Here is a 12019-nt window from a genome sequence, read left to right as displayed (position 1 = left end):
GTAACACTGCCTATGTGAATGTCACATTAATAACATATTGTTACTACTAAGTGTAGAGATTTGAGATATATTAAGAATAAAATAAGAGAAACTGGTAAGCAGAACTAGCTAAGACATTTAGAGACACGTCATCAACATAGAGTACAAGGAGGAGGAATAAAACCGTAACGTAAGGAGAAGACGCTCCTCAGCAGATATACATTTGCGCATCCTGGTGTCCTGAAAGGTGATCCCAGGGTGCACTGTCTCCAACAAAAGATCAAAGGTGGCAAGGCTCATGCGGCAATATTGATAAAACTTGTCTGGATGTGTCCGCAGAGATGCATAGAGACAGTGGAAATGGCCTTTAGTGAGCCGTTGCCTCAAAAGTGGATGGACCCACATTTGTCTCCTCCTCCTTGGATCCACTATCACTGGGTATGGCTGGCCAAAGCGGCGTGACAAAACCCAGTTGTATAGAACACGCTCAGTTGGGGTGAACCTAAGTATGTCTGACATGTTGCCAACAAACCACCAATACACCAACACAAGCACAGCAACAAAATGGCCAGATTGGAGGCTTCCACCTGTTGTAGAGGCAATAAATAGGGTTACTGATGATGATTTAAATTTTTTGCAGGCCTCATTACCGTTAAATATCCATTTTGGAAGGTTGGGATAAAAAGAAAACGCTATACGGATGACATATGGAGGATTATATGCGCAAAATACACAGCCACACCTTGCCAACGGATGACATACGGATCACTGTTCAGGGAACATTTCTGCATATTACGACCGTAAAAAACGGACCATATTTTTATACGTTAGGTGTGACCCAGGCCTAACAGTAAAATCTGGCGCCTCTTCCCTTCTGAACTTTGCACTGTGCCTGAAAAGTAGTATTCGCATACATATGGAATATCGGTGTACTCAGGAGAAATTGCACAACAAATTTTGGGGTCCATTTTTCCTGTTACCCTTGTCAGAATAACAAATTTGGGATCTGAAGTAAAATTTTTTGGGAAAAAAAAGTTAAATGTTCATTTTCTTTTCCACATTCCAAAAATTCTTGTGAAGCACCTGAAGGGTTAATAAACTTCTTGAATGTGGTTTTGAGCACATTGAGGGGTGCTGTTTTTATAATGGTCTCACTTTTGGGTATCTTATATCATATAGACCCCTCAGAGTGACTTCAAATGTGATGTGGTCCCTGTAAAAATGAGATATCGCTGGTCAACTTTTAACCCGTATAACTTCCTAACAAAAAAAAAGTTGGTTCCAAAATTGTGCTGATGTAAAGCAGACTGTCAGGACTCTGAACATTTTTTACCTTTTGTGCATTACTGCCCTTTTCCAAGATGGCGTCTTTGGTCTCATGTGCACTTTGTCTTGCTGCTATAAAACTCCACCCCAGCCTTCAGTCTGTGCTAGAGTATTCTGCCTTGCATCCAGCTCCTGACCTCTGATTACTCCCTGGCTATACACCTGCTCCTGTGAACCTGTGTGGTGATCCTGCTACTCTGCTCTGAGTTCCTGCTGCATACACAAGTTTCCAGTAATCCTCCTTCATCTGCTGCTCGTGTTTACTTCCATCTGCATATGCTGGACATGTAAGCTGTTTCTGCTTTGCAAAAACCTGAGACTATTAACCAGGCCTCCCTGATTGAGCTAAGATATGATTTGAACTGCCTAATAAGCATATCTATCTGTGCCTGGACTAAGACAAGGATTTATTCGTGTCAAGTATCCTCAAGAATAACTGTGCTTCATAGACTTTCTGCTTGATTGCATTTTCCTCTGAAGTTTCCTATAGACTGCTAAGCTGCGTTTATTATTTGCACCAAGTGTTGTGGACTTGAGTTTCTCTCTGCACCTGTTTGAATCACCGTGTGATAATATAGACTTTACCACTTAGAAAACTGTGTCCTGTAGTTGTCTTGTTCCACGCAAAGAGTCTCCTGAGTTATCCCCTATAATTATTACAGAATACTCTAGACTTAAAAAAAAGGAGACTGCTGGAACAATGACTGCAGAGAGCAGATTAGAGCAGGTGTTTTCCATAATTAGATCACTGCAGAAAGATGTGGAAGGTCTGCAAAAGAAGTTTGGAAGCTTTGAACACAATCAACAAGTGTTTGGACAAACTTTGCAGGACTTGAGCAACCGCATGGCAGCCCAGGAAAACAAACTTGCTGGCATAGAGTCCCAGTATGGACGGGCTTTTCAGGACATAAGCACGCAAATAGCTGCACAAGTGACTTTACCCTCTGGGCAACCGCCATCAGCTAGCCACCTAAGTTGCCCCCATTCAGATTTAATGGTGATCGCGACAAATTTCGTGGCTTTGTGAATCAATGATTGCTATATTTTGATGTGCATGCTGACCGTTTTCCTACTGATAGATCCAAAGTATTGTGTGTAATAATGCTACTGACCTCATGAGCGCTAGCCTGGGCGAATCCGATGATTGAGTCTCGTGACCCACGGTTAAATGGCTTGGATGATTTCTTGGCCGCTATGGCATTAATGTTTGATGACCCTAATCGCCATGCAACCGCTGAATCTGCTTTGTTGTCTTTACGCCAGGCTAAACGTTCTGTTATTGAGTATGCCACTGAATTCAGGAGATTGGCGGTAGATACCAATTGGGATAGTTATGCACAATTGCCTATGTTTAAAAGGGGTCTGTCTAGTATTGTAAAAGATGAACTAGCCCGCTCTGAGTCACCACAAGAGCTAGAGACATTTATACAGCATTGTGTGCGCATAGACATTCGCCTTACTGAGCGTAGGCAGGAGAAATTTGCTGCATATAACCGTGTTTCTAACTTTTCCCTTCCTTCCAAAGAGCCTGCAGGTAAAACCTTTCGGGAGGTGGAGGAGGTGCCCATGCAAATTGATTCCGTTCAGAGGCGCGAGATCAATGAGCGCCGGGAGCATCGCCTTCGTGAAAGTCTATGTTTCTACTGCGGCCAGTCTGACCACTTCTTGATCAATTGTCCTAAGTGTCCTAGACGGCCTAACAAGGTGCTAGCAGCAATAGGGGAGTATGACAACTGTGATGATTAATCTGACATCTCTGAATGTAGCCTGCCTTTAAACGCTGTATTCCATTCACTTTCTATGACTTCACCCCCCAAGGAGCTGAAGGAAAAGAACTCTCACTGTTCTCTCCCTATTAAGATCCTGTGTTCAGGACAGTGGATTTCCAGTTCAGCTATGATTGACTCTGGTGCAGGTGGCAATTTCATGGATATCGCATTTGCCAAGGAACATGGTATTAAAATTCAGCAAAGAGCCTCTCCAATTACCATGGAAACAGTGAATGGGTCACCTTTAATCTCTGGGCCTGTGGATCAGGAGACCGTACCCCTTGAAATTTTGTTGGAGCCTAATCATCAGGAGCAACTTTCTTTCTTGCTAATTTCTTCTCATTTTCCTGTGATTTTAGGCATTCCTTGGTTGCGTTCTCAGAACCCAATTATCAACTGGGAGACCAAGGACATTATCTTCCCAACAAGGAGCAACTCAGCGTTAACAGAAGCTGTCCCTGAGTCCACGGCTACGGAACCACATGTACAGGTATTTTCTTTACCTCCAGCTTATAGAGTTCTCTGACATCTGTGACAAGAAGAATGCAGATCAGCTTCCTCCACACAGGCATTATGACTGTCCCATTGAGCTGCTTCCTGGGGCAGCCATTCCTTTTGGTAACTTATACCCTTTTGCGTCACCTGAGCTTCAAGCCTTAAAAGAGTATATTGATGAAAATCTGGCCACAGGCTTCATACGTCCTTCTTCCTCACCAGCAGGGGCACCTATCTTTTTTGTAAAGAAGAAGGATGGGACCCTGAGACCCTGTCTTGACTATCGAGAACTCAATAAGGTAACCGTACAAAACCGTTACCCTTTGCCTCTGATTCCCGAATTACTGGAAAGAGTCCGCCATGCTAAGGTGTTCTCTAAACTGGATCTTCGTGGGGCTTATAATTTGGTGCATATTCGTCCAGGGGATCAGTGGAAGACAGCATTCAGATGCCGGTATGGACACTTTGAATCTCTTGTGATGCCCTTCGGGCTTTGTAACGCCCCTGCAACATTTCAACACCTTGCTAATGACATTTTCAGAGATTTGTTGAAGCAGTTTGTAGTGATCTATTTGGACGATATACTAATCTTTTCTGACTCTCTACGGGAACATGAAGAACATGTCAAAACTGTTTTAAGACGTCTGAAAGAGAACCATCTGTATATTAAGCTGGAGAAATGCGAGTTCCATCGTTCTGAGATACAGTTCGTAGGTTATATCATCTCTCCCCAGGGGCTGAACATGGAATCTGGTAAGATTCAGGCTATCCTTGACTGGCCGATACCCAAGAACGTTAAGGAGGTCCAACGTTTTATTGGTTTTGAAAATTTCTACAGACGCTTCATTCGAAATTTTTCTGATATTGTCCGTCCCATTACTTCCTTAACAAAGAAGGAAAAGCCCTTTAAGTGGTCATCACAGGCTCAAGAAGCTTTTGATCGGCTTAAGATCTGTCTCACATCAGCACCGCTGTTGATACACCCAGATCCAACACTTCCTTTCATTGTGGAGGTGGACGCTTCTGATAATGCTTTGGGGTCTATTCTCTCCCAAAGAACTGGAGAGAAGAGTTTGCTACATCCTTGTGCTTTCTTTTCCCGTAGACTAACCTCAGCACAGAAGAATTACGATGTGGGAGACAAAGAATTGCTGGCTATTATTGCGGCTTTCAAAGAATGGAGGCATCATCTGCAAGGAGCTGCACAACAGATCATAGTGCTAACTGACCATCGCAATCCTTAGATCCGCTAGATGTCTTTCTCCTCGTCAGGCTCGTTGGAACTTATTTTTAAATCAATTTAACTTTGTTATCTCGTACCGTCAAGATTCTCGTAATGGGAAAGCTGATGCTTTATCCCGAATCCATGCTGCGGATTCCGTACCTGGAGCCCCGTCCAAGACCATTCTATCTGATGCCAATTTCATCGGAGTTATCCACGATCAGGACTTGTGGAAGGAGTGCAGGGAGGCCTATGAAGGTGATGTATTTCTGGCTAACCCACCTGTGGATATTAATCTTGTCTTTAAGGGTGGCATGTGGTTCAGATATCGACGTATCTACGTCCCGGAGGTCGTCCGTCTGCAGATCCTCAAGTTGGTACATGACTCCAAGTTGGCTGGTCACAGGGGGGTACAGAAGACACAAGAGTTCCTGAGCCGATTCTTCTGGTGGCCAACTTGCCTGAAGGATACCAAGGACTATGTTCTCTCTTGCGAGGTATGTGCCCATTACAAGACTCCTCATGTGGCACCTACGGGTCTTCTACAACCATTACCTGTTCCGTCCTGCCCTTGGGGGTCTATATCAATGGACTTTATTGTGGAGCTGCCTACATCGGGGGGCATGAATACAATCATGGTGGTAGTTGATCGCCTGACTGAAGCTGCTCATTTTGTTCCGTGCACCGGCCTCCCCTCAGCTAAAGATACAGTGAACTTGGTTATACAGAATGTCTTTCGGTTGCACGGGGTTCCGGATGAGATCATCTCTGACCGTGGAGTACAGTTCACTTCAAGATTCTGGAAGGGGTTTTGTTCTGCACTCAATATTAATGTCTGTCTCTCTTCTGCTTACCATCCCCAGACAAATGGTCAGACCTGAGCGTACCAACCAGACGCTGGAACAATATCTAAGATGTTATGTCAGCCATCTCCAGGATGAGTGGTTGGAGTTGTTGCCGTTAGCCGAATTTTCATATAATAATTCTCAGAGCGCCTCCACTAAATTTACACCTTTCTTTGCCAATCTGGGTTATCGTCCGTGTATTTTACCTAGGTCTCCAATTCTCCGGTTCCGGCAGTGGAGGAAAGGCTGACTGCGATGAGACAGAATCTGGAGGTTCTGAAGGAATCCCTGACCACAGCTCAAGAACGTTATAAGAGATCGGCTGATAGATTCCGTAAACCTGCACCCATGTTCAAGGTAGGAGATTCCGTGTGGTTAGCAACTAAGAATCTGAAGTTAAATGTTCCTTCACAAAAACTTGGACAGAAATTCATTGGCCCTTTCAAGATCAACAGTATTGTGAGCTCTGTGGCCTGCCGGCTGAAGCTGCCTAGGACAATGAAGGTACACCCAGTTTTTCATGTATCTTTACTAAAGCCTGTATCTCCTAATACCTTCCAGGGACGTGTTGTGCCACCTCCGCAGCCTGTGGTGATTGATGGGCAAGAACAATTCGTGGTGGAGGAAATTATTGATTCCAGGGTTCGCAGGAATCGGCTCCAATATCTGATAAGATGGCAGGGATATCCCCCTGAGGAAGACTCTTGGGAACCTGTGGAAAACATCAATGCCCAACAGAAGATTTCTCATTTTCATCAGAGATTCCCTCAGAAACCAGGTCCAGGATCGTCCTGAGGCCGCTTCTAAGGAGGGAGTAATGTCAGGACTCTGAACATTTTTTACCTTTTGTGCATTACTGCCCTTTTCCAAGATCGCGTCTTTGGTCTCATGTGCACTGTCTTGCTGCTATAAAACTCCACCCCAGCCTTCAGTCTGTGCTAGAGTATTCTGCCTTGCATCCAGCTCCTGACCTCTTATTACTCCCTGGCTATACACCTGCTCCTGTGAACCTGTGTGGTGATCCTGCTACTCTGCTCTGAGTTCCTGCTGCATACACAAGTTTCCAGTAATCCTCCTTCATCTGCTCGTGTTTACTTCCATCTGCATTTGCTGGACATGTAAGCTGTTTCTGCTTTGCAAAAACCTGAGACTATTAACCAGGCCTCCCTGGTTGAGCTAAGATATGATTTGAACTGCCTAATAAGCATATCTATCTGTGCCTGGACAAGGATTTATTTGTGTCAAGTATCCTCAAGAATAACTGCTTCATAGACTTTCTGCTTGATTGCATTTTCCTCTGATTTTCCTCCTATAGACTGCTAAGCTGCGTTTATTATTTGCACCAAGTGTTGGGAACTTGAGTTTCTCTCTGCACTTGTTTGAATCACCGTGTGATAATATAGACTTTACCACTTATAAAACTGTGTCCTGTAGTTGTCTTGTTCCACGCAAAGAGTCTCCTGAGTTATCCCCTATAATTATTACACAGACATGTGGAAAATGTTACTTGGTAAGTATTTTGTGTGACATATTTCTGTGATTTAAGGGCATGAAAATTTAAAGTAGGAAAATTGCAAAATTTTTGCCAAATTTCCGTTTTCACAAATTTTTCACATAAATGCAAGTCATATCAAAGAAATGTTATAACTATCATGAAGTACAATATGTCACGAGAACACAGCCACAAAATCACCAGGATCCATTGAAGCTTTCCAGAGTTATTTCCTCATAAAGGGACAGTGGTGAGAATTGTAAAAATTGTCCTGGTCATTAACGTGCAAATAACGCTCAGGGGTAAAGGGGTTAAGCCACCACCATGACAACGCAGACTCTTTTGGCCTAGCTCTGTTCTACTCTAACCTACTAAACATTTCTTAAAAATCCAAAACACTTTTTTGGTATATTTTTCTTTAAGGGAATGAGTCACATATTTTTCAGAATGACCATTAATACCACATACAAGGGACAAATACCGTCACACCATGACCAGACTATATATTGCCACCATATAGTGACCGAATACTACCACATACAAGAGAGAAATACCGCCACACCATGACCAGACCACATAGTGACCGAATACTACAACATAAAAGGGAGAAATACAGCCACACCATGACCAGGTCACATATTACCATGGCATAGTGACCGAATAATACCACATACAAGGAAGAAATACCTCCACACCATGAACAGACCACATATTACCACCACATAGTAACCGAATACTACAATACTGATCATTAATTAAAAAAAATACAATACTAATTGCAATTATACACAGGAGCTCTGTATTTACTGTCAATGTACAGGTAATACAGTGATCACTAGTGCCATACACAGGAACTCTGTATATAGTGTCAGTGTACAAGTAACACTGACTTACCAGTGACGTCTCTAGTTGAAGTCCTTCGCTTTTCTTTTTCATGCAGTGCAGACCACCATCACTTCTTCCAGCCAGTACTCGTCTATATATATAATTGTCTAAGGGTCTGTTTGTCTGTAACCGAAATCCCGCGTCGCTGATTGGTCGCGCCCGGCCGGCCTCGACCAATCAGCGTTCATAAATAATCTACATACATATACTAGAACGAGAATAGCATGTTATTCTCTGTGAGGGAGAGAATAACATGGAGAACAGTCTGTGAGGGAGAGAATAACATGGGGAGGACAGTCTGTGAGTTAGAGAATAACATGGAGGTCAGTCTGTAAGGGTGAGAATAACATGGAGGACAGTCTGTGAGGGAGAGAACATGGAGGACAGTCTGTGAGGGAGAGAATAACATGGAGGACAGTCTGAGGGAGAGAATAACATGGAGGACAGTCTGAGGGAGAGAATAACATTGACAGTCTGTGAGGGAGAGAATAACATGGTGGACAGTGTGTGAGGGAGAGAATAACATGGAGGACAGTCTGTGAGGGAGAGAACAACATGGAGGATAGTCTGTGAGGGAGAGAACAACATGGACGATAGTCTGTGAGGGAGAGAATAACACGGAGGACAGTCTGTGAGGGAGAGAATAACATGGAGGACAGTCTGTGAGGGAGAGAATAACATGGAGGACAGTCTGAGGGAGAGAACAACATGGAGGACAGTCTGTGAGGGAGAGAATAACATGGAGGATAGTGTGAGGGAGAGAATAACATGGAGAACAGTCTGAGGGAGAGAATAACAAGGTGGACCATCTGTGAGGGAGAGAATAACATGGAGGACAGTCTGTGAGGGAGAGAATAACATGGAGGACAGTGTGTGAGGGAGAGAATAACATGGACGACAGTCTGTGAGGGAGAGAACAACATGGAGGATAGTCTGTAAGGGAGAGAATAACACGGAGGACAGTCTGTGAGGGAGAGAATAACATGGAGGACAGTCTGCGAGGGAGAGAATAACATGGAGGACTGTGTGAGGGAGAGAATAACATGGACAGTCTGTGAGGGAGAGAACAACATGGAGGACAGTCTGTGAGGGAGAGAATAACATGAAGGATAGTGTGAGGGAGAGAATAACATGGAGAACAGTCTGAGGGAGAGAATAACAAGGTGGACAGTCTGGGAGGGAGAGAATAAAAATTTTCCCCGTTTTTAAGTTTATCATATGGTAAAATAAATGATGTCTTTGAAAACTATAAGTCATCCTGTAGAAAACAAGCTGTCATACAGCGATAGATGACTAATAAAGTTTTGACTCTTAAAATAAAGACAGGAGAAAATCAATGGCAGTATGTCCAATGGGTTAAAACATAAATGTAAGCACCAATGTTTATATGAATACTAGATGGTGGCCTGATTCTAACGCATCGGGTATCTACTATATAATCATCTAATTCTGTCTGTCTGTAACGGAAATCCCGCGTTGCTGATTGGTCTCGCCTGCTGCCTGCGACCAATCAGCGACAGGCGCAGTCCGGCCACGAATTGGCACGGGATTTGAACCACGCTTCTCTGATTGGTCGCGCCCGGCCAGCCGTGACCAATCAGCGATATTGTCGCAGTCCGGCCGCGAATTGGCACGGGATTTAACCCCTTAATCCCATATGACGTACTATCCTGTCGAGGTGGGGTGGGTTTTAATTCCCACCAACGGGATAGTACGTCATATGCGATCGGCCGCACTCACGGGGGGAGCGCTGCCGATCGCGGCCGGGTGTCAGCTGACTATCGTAGCTGAAATCTGGCACTATGTGCCAGGAGCGGTCACGGACCGCCCCCGGCACATTAACCCCCGGAACACTGCGATCAAACATGATCGCAGTGTTCCGACGGTATAGGGAAGCATCGCGCAGGGAGGGGGCTCCCTGCATGCTTCCCTGAGACCTTCGGAGCAACGCGATGTGATCGCGTTGCTCCGAGCGTCTCTTACCTCCTATCCCTGCAGGCCCTGGATCCAAAATGGCCGCGGGGCTGCATCCGGGTCCTGCAGGGAGTGGCTTACCAAGCGCATGCTCAGAGCAGGCGCTTGGTAAGCCTGCAGCACTGTACTGTAGGTCAGATCGCTGATCTGACAGAGTGCTGTGCCAACTGTCAGATCAGCGATCTGTGATGTCCCCCCTGGAACAAAGTGAAAAAGTAAAAAAAAAAAAAAAATCCACATGTGTAAAAAAAAAAAAAATCCTAAATAAAGAAAAAAAAATATTCCCATAAATACATTTCTTTATCTAAATAATAATTAAAAAAAACAATAAAAGTACACATATTTAGTATCGCCGCATCCATAACGACCCAACCTATAAAACTCCCACTAGTTAACCCCTTCAGTGAACACCGTAAGGAAAAAAAAAAACGAGGTAAAAAACAACGCTTTATTATCATACCGCCGAACAAAAAGTGGAATAACACGCAATCAAAAAGACAGATATAAATAACCATGGTACCGGTGAAAACGTCATCTTGTCCCGCAAAAAACAAGCCGCCATACAGCATCATCAGCAAAAAAACAAAAAGTTATAGTCCTCAGAATAAAGCAATGCCAAAATAATTATTTTTTCTATAAAATAGCTTTTATCGTATAAAAGCGCCAAAACATAAAAAAATGATATAAATAAGATATCGCTGTAATCGTACTGACCTGAAGAATAAAACTGCTTTATCAATTTTACCAAACGTGGAACGGTATAAACGCCTCCCCCAAAAGAAATTCATGAATAGCTGGTTTTTGGTCATTCTGCCTCACAAAAATCGGAATAAAAAGCGATCAAAAAATGTCACGTGCCCGAAAATGTTACAAATAAAAACGTCAACTCGTCCCACAAAAAACAAGACCTCACATGACTCTGTGGACCAAAATATGGAAAAATTATAGGTCTCAAAATATGGAGACGCAAAAACATTTTTGCTATAAAAAGTGTCTTTTAGTGCAGGGGTGTCAAACTGCATTCCTCGAGGGCCGCAACCAGGTCATGTTTTCAGGATTTCCTTGTATTGCACAGGTGATAATTTAACCACCTACACAGATAATGATTCCTGCACCTTGTGCAATGCTAAGGAAATCTTGAAAACACGCATGGTTTGAGGCCCTTGAGGAATGCAGTTTGACACCCCTGTTTTAGTGTGTGACAGCTGCCAATCATAAAAATCCGCTATAAAAAACGCTATAAAAGTAAATCACCCCCCTTCATCACCCCCTTAGTTAGGGAATAATAATAAAATTAAAAAAATGTATTTTATCCTTCGCCACGACAGCACCCACAATGAGAGAGGGACCCACCCATAGGAACAGGAAACCTACAGAGATAAAAAGGGCGGTCCCCCTCTCCTCCTCAGTTGGTTTCCTGTTCCTATCGGAAATCCCTGGAATACCTACATGGAGAGAGGTGGTTGGAGCACCTCCATATTACCTGGCCCGTGCACCCGCCTGTGTGGTCTCCGAGCGAACAGCAGGGGCTGCGGCGTCAGTAGCAGCGTCGGGGGAGCCACTGCATGCAGCCTCCCCCCTCGTCTGAGCACATTTCCGGCAGGTTCCGGGCAGCGAGCCTGGCCTATGGAGTGGAGGAAGCGATCGTTACTAGGAGGCAGCGCCGGCGGCATTCCCCGGGTAAGTGCGCTCTGCCTCATTGAACCGGAAGTAGTAGGATCACTTCCGGTTCGCGGCCCCAGAGAGAAAAAAAGCGCACAGTTCAAATTTGGCTGAGACACGGAGCAATTGTGCTCAGAATGGCGTCTCCAGCGCAGGAAGAGCATCCACCTGCGGTGGAGCAGGATAGTGTGGATAAAGACAGCAGCACAAGGGGCTCAAAGTCTGCAACAAAATCTGTAAAAAAGAGTGGTCGCTCTGCTAATGGGTCTGACACTCATACAAGAAGAAGTAGAGATACGGATCTACTTAGAATCCACACAGCGTCTCCTCCTCCAAGACCGGTATAAATGAATGCTTCACTGGGTGAGTG

General features: G+C 44.3%; 1 protein-coding gene across 2 annotated transcripts; it reads left to right on the top strand.

Moving 5' to 3' along the window:
* Positions 1–3988: 3988 nt before the first annotated feature.
* On the top strand, positions 3989–11094 carry LOC143776382 (uncharacterized). 2 transcript variants are annotated; one of them, XM_077265718.1, is made up of 3 exons: positions 3989–5288; positions 5847–5993; positions 6198–11094. In XM_077265718.1, the coding sequence occupies exons 1-3, from the start codon at positions 5106–5108 to the stop codon at positions 6429–6431; spliced, it is 564 nt and encodes a 187-aa protein (XP_077121833.1). In that variant the 5' UTR covers positions 3989–5105; the 3' UTR covers positions 6432–11094. The 2 variants fall into 2 exon arrangements, with proteins under 2 accessions (XP_077121833.1, XP_077121832.1); XM_077265717.1 differs by having other exon boundaries at positions 5847–11094.
* The last annotated feature ends 925 nt before the right edge of the window (positions 11095–12019 follow it).

Source organism: Ranitomeya variabilis, chromosome 5 (assembly GCF_051348905.1).
Source record: "Ranitomeya variabilis isolate aRanVar5 chromosome 5, aRanVar5.hap1, whole genome shotgun sequence".
Classification (NCBI taxonomy): Eukaryota; Metazoa; Chordata; class Amphibia; order Anura; family Dendrobatidae; genus Ranitomeya; species Ranitomeya variabilis.
This window is presented reverse-complemented; position numbering and strand designations above follow the sequence as displayed.

Excerpts from the sequence above, each read along its gene's own strand:
- LOC143776382 (XM_077265717.1), top strand. The coding sequence starts at position 5,106 with ATGTGGTTCAGATATCGACGTATCTACGTCCCGGAGGTCGTCCGTCTG. Across the intron at positions 5,289-5,846 it reads ACTATGTTCTCTCTTGCGAG|GTCTCCAATTCTCCGGTTCC; the intron begins GTATGTGCCCAT and ends TATTTTACCTAG.